The sequence below is a fragment of the Mustela nivalis genome (genome assembly GCF_964662115.1).
Source record: "Mustela nivalis genome assembly, chromosome: 1".
Taxonomy (NCBI): Eukaryota; Metazoa; Chordata; class Mammalia; order Carnivora; family Mustelidae; genus Mustela; species Mustela nivalis.
The window spans coordinates 194,530,742-194,550,277 of record NC_139020.1 but is presented as its reverse complement, the minus strand read 5'-3'; the positions used below and the strand labels follow the sequence as shown (position 1 = coordinate 194,550,277).

The 19,536-nt window shown below is 56.5% G+C and overlaps 2 protein-coding genes across 3 annotated transcripts in view; both read right to left on the bottom strand.

The window, feature by feature from the left end:
- Positions 1 to 907: 907 nt before the first annotated feature.
- MUSTN1 (musculoskeletal, embryonic nuclear protein 1) lies at positions 908 to 3,069 on the bottom strand. Its single transcript, XM_082719323.1, has 3 exons — positions 2,618 to 3,069; positions 1,371 to 1,503; positions 908 to 1,218 (listed from the first exon to the last, which is right to left on the bottom strand). Exons 1-3 carry the CDS (start codon positions 2,624 to 2,626, stop codon positions 1,112 to 1,114), a joined length of 249 nt encoding a protein of 82 aa, XP_082575449.1. The 5' UTR covers positions 2,627 to 3,069; the 3' UTR covers positions 908 to 1,111.
- A 1,454-nt stretch (positions 3,070 to 4,523) lies between these two features.
- The window catches only part of LOC309858957 (store-operated calcium entry regulator STIMATE), a 52,278-nt gene continuing 37,265 nt past the window's right edge, over positions 4,524 to 19,536 (bottom strand). The window contains exons 4-8 of one of the 2 annotated variants that reach the window (XM_082719321.1): positions 16,941 to 17,062; positions 12,404 to 12,516; positions 10,859 to 10,936; positions 9,990 to 10,139; positions 4,524 to 8,157 (exon numbers count right to left, since the gene is read on the bottom strand). In XM_082719321.1, the coding sequence (XP_082575447.1) occupies positions 8,041 to 8,157; positions 9,990 to 10,139; positions 10,859 to 10,936; positions 12,404 to 12,516; positions 16,941 to 17,062 (580 nt within the window). In that variant the 3' untranslated portion in view covers positions 4,524 to 8,040. The remainder of the gene's footprint in view (positions 8,158 to 9,989; positions 10,140 to 10,858; positions 10,937 to 12,403; positions 12,517 to 16,940; positions 17,063 to 19,536) is intronic. The other variant, XM_082719322.1, reaches the window with a different exon arrangement.

The following is a 19,536-nucleotide window of genomic DNA, read 5'->3' as shown; positions in this document are numbered from 1 at the left end:
AAAGGAGCCTCCCCAAGGAGCACAGTGGGCAGGCCCAGGCCCTGTCTCCCAGGAGGTCTGCTCCTTGGGGCACACAGCACAGGCTCAGCCTAGAAACAGCTATTTAAGGCTGGGCTGGCTGGGAACGTGGGAAAGGCTCCGAGCAGCCAGCCGGACCTGCCCAGGGGACCGGCCGGCTTCCCTGCCGGCAGCAGCCTGGAGTCAGGTACCACAAGGCCTGGCTCTGCCGGTCCAGCCCGGGGCCGTCTGTGGTTTTGCCATCACAGAGGATGGGCCTCAGCAGTCCTCGGATCTGACAGCTCTGTGCACACAGGGGACACTGAGGCCTTGTGAGCCAAGGGCCTGGAATTCCCGTGTTGTAGGCAGAGCTGTGGGAGTGGCAATGCGGAGGCTCACTGCGAGTATGGGAGAATAGCTCAGGAGGTGGACGGCCACTGGCCAGAGAGGGGCCTGGATTTGGCTTTGCCTTTGAGGGGTGTGAGCTGGCAAGGGGGCAGTGCAAACAGGGGTGCCGGGGGAAGGGGCTTTGAGGTCCCTGGCCCAGCAGAGCCTTGGAGTCCTTGGAAGTATCTCGATGGTTTCTGTGGAAGGCAGGGGGAGGGGTAAGCCTTAGGCCCCCGCCAGCTTCATTCACTCCAAGCAGTGTTCCTGTGGTCCTTGTCAGACAGGAGGGGAAGCCGAGGCTCAGAAAGGGAGAGGCTGGTTTGAAGTCACACGGGAGCTCAGCACCAGGTCTCCACTCCAAGGCTTTTTCTGGTGAGTGGCAGTAGCCATAGTAGCACCTGCCTTATCCTCTGGAACCCCCCAAAAGCCCACGAAGGGTAGAGAACATGCCCTCCACCCTACCCCGCCTGACCCTCCCCTATACTTGGTGGCCGTGGCCAGTGACCAACTATCAGCTTCCAAATGCCGGGGTCACGTGGGCATGCGCTTTATTGGTGCTCCCTGGGCACTGGTGCAGAGTCCCTGGGCCGAGGGGTCAGGGCTGTGAGGGGCAGGTGGTCATCCCACGGGCAGCAGGTGAGAAGGAGCATTCTGGCATAAAAAAAGTTTTGGGGAAATTCTCCTGTGTCTGGGAGTTGGCAGCAGTGAGAGGAATGGTGCACATGTCTTAGCCAAAGACACTCTTGGCAGGTCCGGCTTTGGGCTTCTCGAAGACGGTCTCGGTGCCGGTTCGGCTGCCACTGAACACGGACGGGGCGGTGGAGCCAGCTAGTTCTGTGGGGAGGGATGAGGAGGTGTGGGAGGGACATTCGTGGGGGGGTGCCCCCCTGAGTTCAGGAAACGACCCTGGGACTCCTCACCCCATCCCTCCCCTCCACTGACAGCCATCCCTGCCCCCCACCCCCATGGCCTGGGAGGACACTCACCACACTCCCGCATGACCTGGTAGGTCTTGGACTTGATCTCCTGGTTCTTGGCTAGGTTCCCACGGGCCCCCTTCAGATCTTCCTCCTTCACCGGGGGGCGCTTCTTCTTGATGGGGGCCTCCTGTGCACCAGCCTTGGAGAAGCCAGAGTCTTACAGCCCCAGGCCTTGAGGCTGAAAGCCCCTTCCCACCTCTGTGCCTTGGCCCTGAGATCCCTCTTCACTGGTCACCGAGCTTAAGCCGGTTGAAGGCTCCAGTCCTCCTCCTGCAGGCAGCCTTCCCAGCTGTACTCCACCCCCACCCCAAGTGCGTCCTTCTCCCACAGACTGGGAGTTTGAGGACTGTGGGTGCTGTGGCCTTCACACTGTCCGTCTGCCAGGACAGGGGCTCAGGCCTGGACACAAAGGGCAAATGGGAAAGGCACTGGTTTCCAGGTGGAGTTTCAAGGGGTGAATTCTAAGACTTGCTCACTGGGTGCAAGGGCTCCCTTAGGGACTGCCTTTCTCTCCCCCTAACTACCTGCCTTTACCTTGAGAGTTTTGAGGGTGCGAATAGAGAATCAGATGCCCATGAGGTCAGTCTGAAGTGAGTCCCTACCCATGGAGCAGGCAGCAAGGAGGACCCTCCACTTAGCCTGCCACTCCGTCCCTCCAGTACTAGGGATATTCAGACTGTGCTTATCCCGTCAGCCCCAGGCGCCCACAAGTCTGACACCTCACTCCTTTCTAAGCCCTGGGGACAGGTGCAGGGAATCCCTGGTCCCTGAGTCTGGGCTGGGCTCCTGGGGCAACACGCTGTCCCCACCACCCCCAACTCTGCTCCCCACCCCCGTGCAGAGATCGGTCCTACTGGGGAGAGGCCCGGACAGAATTGTGTGCCTACAGATCCAGCGTCATGTGTATGCACACACACACACGGCTACGAACGAGTCATACAGTCAGCTTCTTCACACACAAAAGCATACACAGAGACTTGAAGTATCCTACGTGTTGTCTCTATGCTCCGGGCCAACCAGGCAAGACCACCGAACCTGAGATAAATAGGGGTTTGTCAGCAAACTGGGGGTGGGGGTGTCAGCAAACTGGGGTCCGGGGTTGCCCTCGCTGGGCCTTGGCCTTTCAGGGGCTGCGGAGATTCTTGTTTATGCCTGGGTTCAGCTCAGGACACATCTGTCAGAGATGACAGTGTCCAGGTTCCCAGCCCTGCCCCTGCCTGGACACCAGCACAGCCTGTGCCGGGCCCTCCTACCTGGGACATGGTGCGTCCTGTGCGAGAGCTGCTGCAAAGGTGCTCGGCCGGCAGAGGCAGAAACCGCTGGAAGGTGGGAGCTGCGCCAGCCCTCTGGGGCTTATATATAGTCCCAGGGCCTGTCCCGGAAAGCCACTCCCCTCCTCAATGGGCTTCCCGATGATTCAGGTCCACGCAGCCTCTAGCTTCAGAGTTTATTCTTGGAGATGAGAGGGGCTGGCTGAGCACTGCTGCCTGGGGGCTGCAGCCCTGGTGAGAGCAGGTGGCTGGGGAGACCCTGTGCCCTTGGGAACAGCTGCTCTACGCCGGCAGGAGGGGCCGGGCCTGGCAGCGAGCGACAGGGGTATCGATGAACCCAGATCTCGGAACGTGTAAGCCGTCCGCCTGGGACCATCCATCCCCATGCACTGGGCGTCCCCAAGGGAAGTGAGGGCCCTGCGCCAGGCTGGGCCGCTCTGAGCTTGTTTTTCCTTCTCTTCCACCCCTCCCTGGATTCCAGAGGGGGGAGACTTGCCATCCCTGGCCAGCAGGGCAGAAGCGTCCCGTGTCTGACAGGCAGGAGCGTGTGCTCTTGGCGTGCACAGCCCCCCATGGTTCATGGGGGGGCAGCTGTGGCTGAGCGAAGCCTGGGGAGCTGCTCCGTCTGTTCCTGTCCTCTGTCTGGCTCCCAGGGTAGGGGGCAAGCACCCAGGAAGGACCAGGAACAAATCCGTTTTCTGGTCAGGAAACTGGTGCGAGCAGGCAAAAAGGACACAGAGCCTGACTGTATGAGGTCACCCACAGGTGCCCGGCCTGAGGACATTCAGGTTGCTGAAAGAGGGCGGATGACATCTGAGCCTATTCCAGGCTCTGAGCGATAGAGAGAGGGATGAGTCCCTGGTGTCCCCTGACGGTCACCTGGCTGCCAGTTCCTCATTGCCCATCCTTGGAGGGGAGACCCTCATGGTGCAGGACAGGACTCTCCACCTGGGGTGAGCGTGGAGTAGAGGGGGTGGGGGTGTCAGCCACCCCTGAGCTCCTTGTCAGTTTGTGATGGGAGATTATTTTTGTCTTTGGAGGCTTCAAGCAGACGGAACCCCACCGGGCACTGACATTTGGTTATCCTGAATGCCACTCCACTGCGGTAATATCTCCAATCCCACTCCAAGCCCCAGCAGGCCAGTGTGAGGACTGCCAGCCCCGTCTGAGACAAGTGCTGACACGAGGAATGCCTTCCGACAGCCAGGGCCATGGATCCAGGCCTGCGAACAAGGCCACGCGGAACCGAGGGCAAGCCTGGCCTGGGAGGGCTTCGGCACCGCCCCCACAGTGGGCTCTGTCCGGGGAGGCACCTGCCTTCCAGCCCTGCAGCTCCAGCGACAAGGATGTGGGCTGTTCACTGCTCACAGCTCATCGCCCAGCACCACTTGCTCCTCAGGGGGAGGTAAAGTTCCTTTTACCGGCATTAGCGGGGACGTGGGAAAGGCAAGAGTATGTTTGGCTTTGTCCTTTGGCAGATTCTGGCTCCTGTGTCTGTCACCAGGTGATGTAGTTCATTCACACTTGGTTTCCTGGGGAGAGTTGTCGTTGTCCTTGTCTTCTTTTTAAAGATTATTTTATTTTACTTATTTATTTGAGACTGGAAGAGAGAAAGTACGAGTGGGGGGAGGCAGGGGTGGGGAACGACACTCCCTGCTGAGCAGGGAGCCCAATGCAGGGCTTGATCCCAATCCCAAGACCCCGAAATCATGACCTGAGCTGAGGGCAGAGGCTTAACCAACTGAGCCACCCGGGCACCCCTGGGGACAATCTTTTAACTCACTGGGGAAATTTTCTTGACCCCACTAAGCTGTTTCAACTCCAAAGACCATACAACCAATAACCACAAGTGATGGTTTCTTTAAAAAAAAAAAAAAACAAAACTGTATTAAGATGTGAAACTTTATTGTAAACCATTTTACAATGTAAGTACATCGTCTTCCCTTTCATTTCAAAAATGTGTTTCTGTGGATCTTAACACCACTGCTGAAACATCCCCACCAGAAGGGCAATGGAAATAGGCCATGGTTTGCTCACACAGTTCTGAGTTCTAATAAATATCATGAGAAAGAGAGACCAAATGAGACAGCTCACCCCCCCAGCCAGTAGCTCAAGGTGCTGACGGCCATCGGACTGGAAGTCCCTCCCAGAGAGCAAAGCCCTTCAGAGCTGCCAGTGCTTCACAGGGGAGAACAGAGAGGTCTCCTCTCCCGGTCAGAAGTGTGTGCAACTTCTAAAAGCCAACCCTACAAGGTGGCTGCTTTGGCCAATGAGAAGTTCCAGAGCGTCTATGTTGGACTGGCTGCAAAAAGACCAGCACGTTGCTGTCTGGAGGGCAGAGTGGGCTCCTGGGCAGCCTTCCGATGGGGACTCTGGGCTGCAGCCTACAGGACTAGACTGCCTAGAATCTGAGCCCTTCTAGGTTTCCCTTTAAAGGCATGAGTGGTCAACATTCGCCTAGGACTTGCAGTTGCCAGGAAGGGGCACTAGTTAAAGCTTGAGGCAGGAGGCCACCAGTGTGCCTGAGCGCTAACTGATGGGCCACAGGCCTCTACCTTGAAGGTCTTCTGAGCAGACCAAGAAGCCACTGCTGCCCAAGATCTCACCAACATCCCCTGCCCCCGCCACTGCTAACCTCCCACTGACAGCGAAAGGAAAGAAGGCCAACAACGATTCCTTCCATTCAGACGTGATAGTTTCTACCTCACCAGGTTATTTCCATTAGGTACAAGAAACTCGTTCATGACCCTGACTTACAAGCTTCCATCAGGGGGGCCTTGGCCAATGTCCACATCTGCACTGATCAGATGGATAGCACACAATATCCAGTTGGTGTCCCATGGTTTCTCAAGCACTGTGACACTTGCCATGTGGCTGGGTAAAGAGCTGTACTGAGTAAGGCACCTCGGGGCAGGTGGTAAGGAGACTCATCCCAGAGAAGGAGGACAGTTCAGGAGAACGTTCTGACCATGGCCCTCTGCATCTGGTCTCTTGCGACAATGCGACAAAGAAAAATTCCCAGTGATTACAGGAAACACTCCAGGGAATACAAACTCTGTGTGTGTGCATGCGTGTGCCTGTGCATACACACACACACACACACACACACAGCCGGAAGGGAAGGGACAGCTAAACCGGCGAGGCCACGCTGTCCAGTCCTACACACCACATGGCTCTCTATGATTAGAGACCCATCCCCTGGTCAGCTCTACAACAGTGACTCAGAGACTAAAGCCCTTACTGAAATTCAGGATCCAAGGGAAAACCAGCCCTCACTAGCCACCATTTTGCTCCCCAAACCCCTGCCCTGCAGGCACTGGGACAGGCCTTGAGATGAGCAGATTGTCTGAGGCCTATACAAAGACTACTTTCCACCTTCCAGAGACTGTGGTTCCCCCACCACTGTGCCTGGAGCTCAAGACTGAAAGCACTGCTGATTCGGAGCTCAGGAAGGTATGGGGACAGCAGCAGGCACAGGCTGTTCATACAAAATGAGACAGGGGGGAAAAGTAGGGAGAGCCAGCAACGCCACGAGGGGCTGACACGTAGCAGGAACAATGTCAGTTCTGGCCTTCCCCAGCACCGATTCTCCAGGAGGGACAGTCCACTATTGCTGGGGGCGGGCGGGGGTGAAGAGCCGAAGTGAGGGCAAAAGCGGTCAAGGCCTCTTGTCTTACACGCAGCCTTGTCTCCCGCTGTAGACACCTACATTCACAGAGTGGCCACCCAGGGCCACGACAGGGCCCAGTTCCTTTCAGGCCTCTGGTTCCTGGGGGAAGACAGGCCCAGAGCATAGTGGCCTGGCTCCCACACCACAATTCAGACCCAATCTACTTAAGGGCAGCACATTTGTGCGTAGGTCTAAAAGGAAGGTTCTGGGCCAGGTGGCCTCCCTGTACTTGCCTCCTTAGTGGTGCAGTTTTTCGTTCCTCAGCTTCTGTGGCTGCCTCAGGGCCACGACGGAACACTGGCTGTCCCACCGTGCTGCTCCCACAGCAGGGCGAGTGCTCAGGCCGACCCGGACCACTATGGTCAGCACGCCTCCAGAGCTGTGGAGGCCTGTGGCCATGCTGAGGAGTGAGGGCCACTCCCCAGGGAGGGGACCTGGGCCTCGAAGCATCTAGCCTGCCTGCGGACGCGGACAGGAGCTCCCACACCTCGACCCGCCCCCTCTCCAGCTGCCCTGCTGCTCTGAGGCCATGAGAAACAAGATCACTGGGTCAGGCGGGCGTTCCTCAGACCGTTGTGCTCAACAGGGGGACAACACCAAGACGACAGACATAGGGCAGCCCGAGAGGAGGTTACTGAGGCTGGTCCAGCAGCTGGTTCCAAAGGCTCCACCTTGCACTGGGAGGCAAGGAGGCTCAGACTGAATTTTAAACTTCAGCTGTGGAGACTGAAGAGAGGCAGGGAACTCACAGGGGTGGCCCCTATGGTTTCAGTTCTCTGGACACAGACTTCTAGGGTCTTCTCTTGGTCACGTTTACCTCAGACCTCTAAACTGCCAGCAGAAAGCCAAGCGCTGGACCCACCTGTCCCCGGACAGGCCTTCAGACCAGCTGCCTCCCACTCAGCCGCGGCTTTACAGACCCACTGGGTTCATCCCTTTCAGACAAGGGCTCCTCCCCCTTCCTGCTGGGACCACTGGCCTCATCTCCTCTCAGAGTACCTAAAAATATCCCAAATAAAAAAACTCCCAACTTTTTCTTCCCACTAGTTCACATCCCATGAAAGGCAGACAAATCCATTTCTTTGGGGGATTAAAAAGAGTTTTTAAATACAATAGTATGAAAATATAACTTAAAAATATAAAAGTCAACAGCATACGGAAGACTTAAAAATCTATGTTTTTGCCCATTAGTCCCGTAGGAAATAAACACATACTCAAAAAACATTAACACTGTGACAGCTCATAAAACCGGCTTTAGAAATCAGTAGTTACAAAGCCATTTGGAGTAAGAAAGCATTGCGGTTCCAACTTGGTCAATGAGTGACTTTTAGCCCAAAATGTGTTACATCCTCACGCTCCCCGAGCCTTGGGGAAAGGCTCCACCCAGTCTGTGCACGTCAGTTTTCCTCCTCAGTGCCACCCAGCCAGACACAGGACGGGGCTTCTGGGTCCCTCGCAACACCGTCTGGGACAATGACAGACACACAGAACGCCTCACTTGCATATTTGGTCAGTGTTTGTAGTGCAACTGAGTGGGGACCTCCGGCTGCCTGGAGCCCCTCAGCGCTGGCCCGGCCTCCCTCTGGCAAGTCACAGCCGTCTGGGAGTGGTCGGAGACAGCGAGAGGAGTGGAGGTAGAAGAGGAGGGGCAGAGAGGAGGGAAGGAAGGACACTGCGCAGCGACCACCTGCTGACCCGAGGGGGCCCCCACGCCTGACCCCAGCACAGGAGCGTGTCAGACCGGCAGCCCGAAGCGGTGCTTCTTCTTCTTCGCAGGCTTCAGGGGGGTCAGTCGGCGCAGGTCCTCCTCCGCGTCAGACTCCTCCATCTCGTCGTCGGCGGAGATCAGGATCTGGGGTGGGGGACAGGCACGACCTGAGTCACCCCCGGCGGGGCCTTCTTCCTCTGCCCTCCCTGTACCCTGGCACTGGGGTCTCACCCATCTAGAAGGCCTGGGGTCTCAGGTGTCTTTAGGGGAGGGGGACAGGGAGGCTCCTTTACACAGTGGAACCATCCAGATGTTGCTTACTCCTAAAATAGTCATGGGCTCTTGAACCAGCGCGGAGTGGACGTGCCCACCCCTAGCTTCTCCAGCCATCCTCCAGCTGGGACGGAACCCCAGTCGGAGCAAACTCAGCAAGGACCCCCACCCTGAGGTCATTCTGGTAAACAAGCCCAATCTGGACACAGGGCGTCCCAGGCCCTGGAAGGGACCCCACAGACAGCAAAAGCACACTGAAAAGTCCCTTTCCAGAGGAGAAGAGAACCTCTGTGGAGCACACACAAGGCAGACCACGTTCAGATCAGCTGCTTTGAACCAACTCTGCAACCTGTGCAGATGAACGGGAGCCCTGCGCTCTTCTGAGTGTCGGGAAGGAGTTGGCCGTGGGGCAAGGGCACCCGGGCCAACACAGACCCTTCCTGCCCACCTGCCATGCTGCTTGCAGACTCCTCAAGCCTCTGAGCACTGGGAAGCCCAGGGACAGTGCACCATGAGTTCCTTCTCTCCCAGGAAAGGGACAGCTATTGTCACCTTTCTCCGGACCACTTCCCTGGGGGGTCCCTGGTTACACCTCTCTGGCTTCCTGCTGCCTGTCCAGGCATGGCCGCATCACGAGGCACTTTGCCTGTCTGGCTCAGACCTTTGCCTGTACCTCATTCCATGTCACTCTGTCCTTCCCTACAGGACACACGCTGCTCTGGCCATGAGGGGTTCCAATGACCCAGAGGCCACCCCATGTGACCACAACCCCTCCTGAGTGATTGCTTCTGCTTGTAGTGTTGCCACTCACCTAACGTTCATTACGACAGGATGGGCCCCGTGCCAGATCCTGGGGACAGCTAGAGAAGATATGGGCTTACCCTCTGTCCTGCTCCTCCAGTCAGCTTTCCAAACTCCCCCCAGGAGGCCCCGGGGAATCAAACAGACCATTCCAAGGTCCTCACAGGGCTTTGTGAGCGCCTCAGTGTCAGAAGGATCACACCGTGTGAGAAGGACCTATTCAGACACTCACCTTCACCTCATCCAGTCTGAAGGTCTCTCAGGGAAGACATTACCTCAGCCATTTCTGCCGCCCCACCCTCACTGCAGAGCTGCACACACCGAGAAAGCTGATGAGGCCTCTCAGGAGACGGCCCTGGCCTCGCCCCGCAGCACGCAGTGGGCAGGCCACCCGGGAGCATTGCTCTGCCTCCATGCTTCTGTTGATGACCACCAGTCTCCCCGAAAGTCCAAACCTTTGAACTTAGGAAACCTGACAATAAGGGCAGGGGAGGTTCCCGGGAAGGTCTAGCTACCCCTACGTTTTAGAAGTTTCTAGTGGGCTTAGCCAACACTTCTGCTGGTCTGTAGTGGTAGGCAGGGACTGAAACACCTTAAGGCCTGAAGGTCAACTCTCAGGCCCACGAGAGTCCTTGCCAGCTTCCCTGGAACAAGGCAGCCCCCCTCTTCCCTGTCTTCCTCCACTGGCGGAGGTCCCGACTGCCGGAGATGAGCTCCCGCCACCCCACTGGGCACTCCACCTCCCTGCCGTGGGAAGGCCAGGGGACGCAGGAATGGGTCCCTCCCTGCTGGATGGAGCAGTCAGCCTCTTCTTCCTCCCCTGGCCAGGGCCGGGAAGGCCAGATGCAGCAGAGGCCAGAGACCCCACTGGGATGGGGTGTGGCATGAGGGCATGGCCCTACCTCAGACTCTGACTCTTCGTGGGACGCAGCCCTTCGATAGCGGACCTTGCTCCCGTTCCTCGAGTCCTGGTTGGCTCCCCTTTCTTCTAGTTTAGCTTTCGTCCTCCCCTTCCTCATGAGGAAATTGTCCACTACCCAAAACATCAAAGCCTGTGGGGAGGAAATGTGCATTTTACTCTGGGATAAGGCATCTGTCAAAGTACAGCAGATGCCCATTGCCAACCTTCCTGCCTGCTCCTGATTACGAGGTCTAGAACAAGGGGAAGAAAAGCCTCCTCCAGTCCCCCAGCTCTCTCACAAGCTTACAAAGAGATTCCCACCCTCCACATCCTTTGCTTCTGCTTTCTTATCGGAGAACCAGCAAGAAAACCCTCGTCCTCTTCACCCTGAGTGCTGGTAGCCGCTGGGGACTAGCCACTGGAAAGGTTTCCGGGCTCCTACTGTGAGCTGAGAGGCTGGCCCGCGCACTCTGCCACGACTGTCAGCCCCACGTGACTTTCTTGTTCCTTCCATCTTCTAACGTCTAGCCAGCATGCTTAGGAGTCTCTCTTGGAGCTCTGGGGCCAGCGATGAGGCGGCCTGGATTCCGAACATCCCGATCTACAAATTGCTCGCTGTGCATGCAGAGGGCCTCCTCGGCGGGAAGTCCCCGGCAGGCAGGGCAAGACAAAGTTCTCAGGACCCTTCCTCTTGCACGGGGAGCCTAGAGGAGGAATCTGCCTGCTGAGGAAGCAATCCTGCCATTTCCAGGTCTGGGGCGGGGGAGAGGCCTGGGGGCTGTAAGGGGCTTTCTCTGTCAGACTCAGACCTGAGAACAGGACACTGGAGGGCAGGGAGTATGTGGGGATAAAATGCAACATGGCACTGACATTGACAAAGAAGGGGACGATCAGCATGACGATGGCCAGTTTCAGGTCTGGGTTTTCAATGGGGTTCAACAGGGCCACCTGTAAAGAGAAGCAGACTCCGTGAGGTAGGGAGAGACCACATAGAAGGGGCCTGGGGGTAGCGGGGCAGCAGCACACATCATCCATGAGGCCCTGAGAAGCGTGGCTTGGCTCAGACGACACTCCCCTGGAACCCTGATGGGAACAGTGCCTCACGGCCAGGGCTGCATGGTCCGTCCCCAGATGGGAATGCTGACGAGGGGCAGATCCCCGGGAGGGGAGAACACCTGCAGCAGTTAGGGTTTTAGCCGCCTTCCTGGTGCCATGGACCTGGGAAGCATAATGGGCTTACAACCACCAAGCAGGGCAGGGCCCACCCACCAGGCAGCGCGGAGGGTAGGGGTGGTGGGGCTTCGGGGTGTTGGAGAGAATGAGGTTGGTGGATGCCCATTACAGACACTAGCAGTGAGGGACCAGACCATTTTCTAGCAGAAATCCTGCACCCCAACCACCTCTTGAAGGACAGAAGCTCTGAAAAGCCTTGGTTTATTTTCTTGAAAAATAAAATTCAGACATAAATAAAACCAAAGGAGGGGCACTTGGGTAGCTTAGTCAGTTATGCGTCAGACTTCAGCTCAGATCATGATCTCAGGGCAGCAGGGAGCCTACTTGTCCCTCTCCCTCTTGTGTTCCTGCTCTCTCTCAAATAAATCAGTAAAATCTTAAAAAAAAAAAAAAAACCCACACACGACAACAATAACAAAAACAAAGGAAGGCCAAGTTCTGAGCTACTCGAAGACTCTTCAGCCAGTTCCATGCAGCCATGTGGGGGACTTGGGCAGTGCAGAGCCCAGCACCAGGGCCAGAGGGCAGCGTCGAGGGAACTCTGGGAACAGCCTGTGAGCAGCTGTTTCCTGCAGCCCCCAGAGTCGAGTCTTTATTAAACCACTGGCCAAGAAAAGTGTGGAGGACATGTGCAGGTGGAGAGACACCTTCCTGATAGTTACAGTGGTGAGGCTTGTAGACTGTCTCAGCCAGGAAGCAGCCCGAGGGCAGGGACGGCCTTCTGTATCGCAAAGCTTTTTTTTTTTTTTAAGATTTTATTTATTTATTTGACAGAGAGAGATCACAGGTAGGCAGAGAGGCAGGAAGAGAGAGAGGAAGGGAAGCAGGCTCCCTGCTGAGCAAAGAGCCCAATGCAGGGCTCGAACCCAGGACCCTGGGATCATGACCTGAGCCAAAGGCAGAGGCTTTAACCCACTGCGCCACCCAGGTGCGCCTGTATCGCAAAGCTTAATCGAGGGCAGGCACTTGCACTATTCAAGTAGATGGATGCTAAGTGAAAAACCAAGTTCCTGCTCCCGACAGGCAAGCCAGACCGACTTAGTGGAGGTGGGGGTGGGGGAGAAGGAAAAGAAAGAAAAGATTTGGTTTTCCAATAAGGTTGGGGCGTGTGGGTGGTAGGAGAACAAGTACTGTCTTGCTTGGCAGCCCAAGGAGCTGCTAAAGGATGGACAAGAAGCAAACCTTTTTCCACTGAAGTATGAGGAGAACGATGAAGACGACAGACTTTTCAAAAATCATGATCACGATGTAAAGCGCACACTGCCCAACCCAGGCTCCGCACTGCAGAGGGTCTCCTGCAGGGACAGCAGGTGCACAGTCACGCAGGGCCCGGATGCCAGGACCCAAGCCCATGTCTCCGCCCCATGCCCACAGCTCCTAGGAGCCCTCGGGCCCCCCAGCCTACCCCAGACCCTGGCTCTAAAGCCACTTCACAAGCCCCCGAAGCACCAGAAATCACTTCAGCCTCACCAGACACATGCAGGTGTTTTAGACAAAAATCACAGAATTCCTAATTTGGAGATACCAGAGTGGGGGTTTCTTTTAAGAGATTCTAGGATGTAATTAAGGAGACTAAAGTTAGTAAGTGCTCACTGTCAGGGCTCAGAGAGCTGGCTCTTTTTGTCCACGGGCAGAGCTGTGGGAAGGAAGACTGCTATTATTATCTGTTGTTGATTTTTCCAGTGACTGTGGTGCTATCCATCCTTTCCTCCACCCGTGGACTGCCTGATGTTTGTGACTACGGAGGCAGCAAACCTCCCCTTTGCTGGTCTGCTGCCCCGAGCCAGTCGCCCCTGCTGCTCCTGCTGCCCTCAGCCCTGAAAGCAGAACTCGGACTGGAGGAATCCTGATTCTGTCTCCATGAGGTAGCCCCAAACAGCTGCACTGGGGACAGGGAAGGAAAGTGGGGGCAGACAAGCAGGAGGGAGGGGCTGTGCGTGGGGCCGTGACAAAAGTCCATCTGTGACTCATCCATCACGGTACTTGAGAAATGGAGAAAGGCAACAGTTCACACTGGGGCACACGCAGGTCCTGGAGGGCCTCCAGAATGTTTCAGAAAAGACTGGAAGAAGTGTGGAGGACCAGCCCCAGGGACAGATCTATATCCTTGGGGACAGGCAGAACTCATGGGATGGGCCCCCAGGGAGCCACACATGCTAAAATGGGACCCTAGGGAAGAGCCAGGGGATGGTGGGAGGCAGCTGGAGCTGGCTCTGGATGCTCTGCTGGGGTTGCCTGCGCACCACTCACCAGAAGAGGGGTGGAGGGCAGCACTTCAGGGGAGGCAAAGGCCCCTGTCTAGGCTGTGAGGCGAGAACTTGCCCCAGAGAGAGGGCTCCGGTTCCACCATGCGATGGAAGGTTTCTGCAGCCATCCCCGTCCAGGCACGGGTGCCGGAGCAGGCCCAGCCCGGCCAGAGCCTGCCAACGGGACGCTGGGGAGCGCACATGAATGCCTTCGCACAGCTGTAATGGACACCACACCGGGCCATTCCCTTTTCTGGAAAACCTCGGGAGAAGGGTGCAGAAAGCATGCAGAGAGCCATCGGGGCTGCTGCTAAGCTCGCCCTACTTTCACTTCTGGTATTAGACACATCTGAGCCAAAAAACCACTTCAGAAGCACAATCCCTCCAGCTAGATTTTTAATGCAGTGCTGGAATCCTTTCAGTCAACTGCGTGACCTTACTGAGAAAAGTTCTCAGAAGTAACGAATCAAAATATTTGTCAAAAATCATTAAGATCAGAGACCAACAGAAAGCACTAGTAGGAAACATCTCTGAACAGGGATCAGCGTGTTTCAAGTCAGCAGACTAAGGGGCTACACTTCATATCAAAAGAAAATGTGCTTGTTCCATATGCCCGTAAGCTTGCAGTGACTGACAGAGAGGAACAGACGCCCCGAACCCCGCATTGCCCCACACTGTTAAGTGTCAGCGCCATAGCTCGGCCACGGTTGCGTCTTCATTTACATGCTTTAAAAGGACAGCTAAAAAACATGGTAAGAAAAGGGAAAGTCCTCTGTAAATGCGTTCCCACACTCTCCTCCTCCTCCATGTCCCGACCACCAGGAGCCCCGGCTGGAGTGAGCACGTGTGCTGGTCTGCTTTGCTCCTTGGAGAGCCTCCCAGACGTTCCCCACTGTCTCACTGTTCAAGGACAGACACACCAGGCATTATTGACATGTCCTGGACAATCTCAGGTAGAGGGTGTTGTGTTTGTTGAACAAGTTCCTCAGGAGAAATCGCAGGGATAGGGCACAAACGGACAGAGCCTGTCTGTCTCCCAAAGGTTTCAGGAAGGGAGCATAAGGACAGGGCCAGCCAGCAAAGCCCACAGACCACTGGTCCATGGGACACAGACCTGCCTTCAGAGCTTCTGCTGTGGGAAATGCCGCCTGGTCATCAAACCACAAGCACACCTATCACCCGGATTTTGTCTCCCCCCTCAGGGCTGTGTGACTTATTCCCCAAGTCCCATGTGCCTGTTGGCAAGTTCAGCCTCTCCTCTAAAGACAAAGGAAGCACCTAAAAAACAAAGCCCTCTTCTTCACTTAGCTGAGAAGAGAGCTATGGGGCCGACATGGAAATGTTGCCTCAAGAAGATGGGCCAGAGCCTGCCCAGGTGAAATGTGGCCCCACAGACATATCCACATCTGAGTCCCAGGGACCTGGCACTATGGTAAGTTGCCCAGGGCAAGTACGGCTGCTAACCAGCTGCTTCTAAGATGGGGCAGCATCCCGCAGTATCTGGGGGGCCCGGCGCACTCACACGGGCACTGGAACGAGATCTGGAAGGAGAGCAGGATACCATCGGAGTGGAGCCTTACCCGCAGGGGAGACGGGGCCACAAGCAGGGAGGGCGGCCAGCCTCTTAGGAGCGGCAGACTGCCAGGACTGCCTCTAGAGGCTCCAGAAGGAAGCAGTCCGGCCCACACCTTGACTTTAGCCAGGGCGACCCAGGTGGGATGCCTTCCTACACAGGTGTAACGTGGACACCTGCTGTTGGAAGCCACTGATTTTGTGGAAATTTCTTGTAGCAGTGACAGGACACAAGAATACAGGTAGAAAGACAAATCAGGTGAGAGAGGACGTGCACCGTCCTCCCTCAGCCCGGGGAGGGAGGACTCAGGATGGTCATCTGGAGACATCCTGGTTTGAAGGCTCTGGGAAGACGAGGGTGGGAATGGGTGGTGCTCTAGGACCGGACCTGCTTTCCCTCTGTTGGGTAGTCAGGGTTGGCGGCAGGGGTGGGGGTGGTCACTGAGTGGCACGTGACTGGCTGTGATGGCTCTCTGCAGTGTGGGTCACTACAGCTGAGTCGAGAGCAGCCTTCCAGGATAGATCTCAACAGCACGCAGTGAGCAGCTCTGATCTTGGAGGTGGTGGCAGATGAGACCATGCCCGCCCCCAGCTGTGCGCTGGCTTCAGGAGTCACTTAACTCCTCGGTACCTAGCCTGTAAGTGAGGATGACGCTGTGGTCCACAGGTGTCCTCCAAGTGGAGGGATCATGACTCGGGGCTTCTCAGAAGACTTCCATCGAGCCACAGGAGCGTACGCCGTGTGTCATACGCTATCTTAAGTCCGTGACTCATTAGGCATCAAGTAACAGGGCTAAGAAAAGCCCTCCCCTGAGTTCATCTCCCCTCAATAGAGACAAACAATTACTTAAGAATTCTAGAAATACCCAAGGCTCTCGTATAGTCGGTTCCACGGATCGGCTCCCCTTCCACTCGTTAGTGCCTCATGAGGCTTCAGTCATCTAGGAGTGAGTGACCCTGAAGCTGCGCCAGGAAGTCCGCAGAAGGGGTGACCAGAAAAGGAGAGTGGAGATCCAGAGTTCCTTCCTTCTTGTCCTGTGTGTCCCTAGGTGGCTGAGGCCCCACTGATGCTGTTCTCACTGAGACCAGGAGTTCGTGCTCCCAGACATCAGGGGCCAGGCATGAAGGTGGGAGAGACCTGTCCTTGCCCCTTAACTCCGGGGCCTGAATGCCCATGGTGTGGCAAGGCCTGAGGAAGGCATCTCACCACAGCCCCGTGGAGGCTACTGCCACGCTTCTCTGGCCAATGTATTTGTGCTCAGAGAGTATGAGGGCAGCTTCCTAAGCAGGCCCTTGTCCTGGGGGTTTGAGAGAAGGGAGGGAGTCAAAGATGAGCCAGCAGCCACAGGTCACCTGTTTTAAGGCTCACCTGTGAGTGAGATGGACCTGGGGTTCCTGGTGACAGCACGCACCTGATGCTGGTGGGAGACCAGCCTCCAGTTAGGAGACAGTAAGGTGACTTGGCCATGGCGTGGGGGATGGATAGCCCTGTAGTGAGATGGCCCAATGACAGGACAGGCAAAGACACGCAGCAGAGGAAGGCCACCTCCCATTCCTCTAACGAGTGGGTGCCTCCTGGGTGAGAAGCCCAGCAGGGTGAGGTGGCCTCACAGCCTGCAGGTGGGGCCACTGGTGCCCTCTAGTGGAAGAGGCCAGAGCTGGGCCCCTCCCCCTGTCTAGGGTCTCCTGGCTCCTCCACACCTCACGTGTGGCACTCTGACACTAGCAGAGCGATGGTGTTCAGGCCCCAGAACCAGCCCCCCGATCAGAGGATACAGCCACCAGCTCCTGAAGCTTCCAATCCACCGGCCTAGAGAGCTGACTGGGGCGAGGAGGAGAGCGCCCCCCTTCCCCCCCGAAGGCCCCCTCCACACCCCCATCCAGTGTCCACGCCACTTTACCATATTCGCCAAATCGCAAGGACTCCCACTGCTGCCACTCCACCAGGACGCTGACGGCGCGCACCCCCACGTAGATGAGCAGCATGCCCACAGTGGCGTCCAGGAGGAAGTTGATGAGGTACCTGGGAGGACAGCACACAGTGGCGCCATCAGGAAGCACCACCCAGGCCCCTGAGCCCAGCCCTGGGTGCTTACCAAGACCAACTTCCAGCCTGAAGTCCCAGCACTTTGGCCTGTTCCGGGGGGGCCCATGCGAGAGTCTCCGGGGCTCAATTCCAGGAGCCCCAGGGAAGCCTCCTCATGATAGCATCCGACACTCATCGGGGTCAAAGAACTCGAGGGAGGAGTGGATAAGGGACAGAGAAACTTGAAAGACCCCTAACACTCCCACCAGGAAAGACTTGACCCAGGACAGGGTGCCTAGAAACAGCAAGGACGTCAACAGGGAAACAGAACTTAATTCATTAAAAGAAATCTGCACCTTGACGCTGGTCACATGCACGACCCCGAGCTAGTGCTGCTGCTCCACGTGGTTCAGGATGTGGCTTCTGGGGTTTTTTGGACCAAAGAGGGCAAGGCCACAGGCCCCTCTATCATCCCTATGTTTCAGAGCCTGCCACGGAAGCAAGTGCATTTCTAGAGAGAGCTTTATTCCCATGGAAAAGGCAGGCTGACAGAAGGAGAGTAGAGTCAGAAGAGCTCTCCCACCATGATGTCTGACACACACCTCCTCCCTCACAAAGGAGAGGCCCTCCTCAAGGGCCCTGTACCCAGATCTTGCCAGGCACCCTGACCACAGGTGCCAGTGCTCCAGACAAAGCAGGAGACAGGCAACCACTGGGTCAGGTACAGGCCCCTGGGATGCCAAGTGGCTTGAAAAGCTCTCCAAGTAGTTCCAGATGTCACAGACCAACTGCTGTGCTTTCCCATTGCCAAGGCCAGAGATATTGCATGCAGACTCTGAGCCCCCACTTAGAGACCGAGACTCTGGGGCCGGGCACACGCTGACTCCTAAGGGGGCTCACCATGGGGCCCAAGTGTGGCCAGAAAACCAGAAGGGCGGACAGCGTGTCTCCGCCTGCCCTTCCTCGTTAACATCACAAGGGGTCACTCTCAGACCAGAGACCAAGGCAGAGCAGCTGAGTCCAAGGCGACTTCTCCAGGCTCCGAGCTGGCCCCAGACTAAACTGCTCTCAGATGCTTACATCTAACTGGTTTCAAATGGTTCTCACATCTGAGGCTCGCCCTGAAAGTCACAAGAACTCGTGACAGACATGTGTTGGTTCATTCATTCCCTCCCCAAACATTTACACCTACTGGGCGCCAGGCCCTGTGACGAAAGATGGAATGCTCCCTATAGTGTACCCAACACATATGAGGCCGGGGGACAGGCTGGCTTCAAATCCCAGCTCCATCACTACTCGTCCGTGTGAATTTAAGTTCCGTGCTGTCTCTGTGCCTCAGTTCCTCAGGCTGTAAAACGAGGATAACCAAAGTATCTAAACTGTAGGGCTGTTATCGGGATCGAAAGAGTCAGTACGTGTGAACAATGCCTGCCACGTAGTAGGTGCTAGACCAATGTGTGGTTTGAATCCTGGCCCCTCAGAGTCCCAGAACCCTGGATGTCACAAAAGCTGAACTTCCTCCCAAAGTATTTGGACGGAGCATGGAGCAGAGCGCCCAGTCCATGGGACCCCTGCACCCACAGGGGCAGCTCATCCCCGCTGTACGTTTCTGGTCTCCCGTAGCTGAAGCTGGCTTCCCTTCCAGTCTGCAGCTTCCCAAGATGCCTCAAGGCCTGCCCAGCCGAGCCTGTCCCCAACTTGTAAAAAGTCACAGGGCAGAGCCAGGATGGCAGGACCTGAAACAGATCCAAGGGCCTGGGCGCCTTCCACTGTCCAAACACTGCCTGCTGCTGGGCTCTCACACCTTTCCTAACTTACAACACCCTCCAAATGAACTGTTAACTCCCTCACTGAGCAGCGACCCTATGGACCCCAGTGGTGCTTACACTCAACAAGTCCTGAAACCTGCCCAGGAATCCTGGGGATCTGGTGGGACACAGGCCAGGGGAGCAAAGTGGGGCTCGGTCTGGCCTCTTAGTCAAGTGCCTTCACCATACCAAGCTCCACCTTGGGCCCTTCCTCCTCCAGGTGGAGCACTTGAGAGCTGTCAACAGCCCCTTCTCCCTCCTGGCTGTGATTCAGTTTGCCAATGTCCTTCTTACAGCCGTATCGTCTTCATTTTGCAGACAGCCAGTGGAGGTGCTGCAGGGGAGAGGCACGCGGCCGACACTGCACGAGGAGTAACCTTAGTGCCTCCAGTGTCGGCCGCTGCCTTGTGGGCTATCCCGGTCAGCAACGTCAAGACCATTCACCAGAGGATGACTCCAGCCTGCTGGGGGCTCAGGGGCTGGAAGGAAAACCATCTCCTAACCATCCCCCTGAGGGAGGATTACCTTTCCAGTCACCTACTCTGCGAATGCACCCACACGTCCAAACAGATCACAGCCTATCCAGGTCTCAGAGAGACTCTAGGCAGGGAGACGTCATAGCTTCCTGCTGAAATCTCGCCCTGAACTAAATCTGCAGTCACC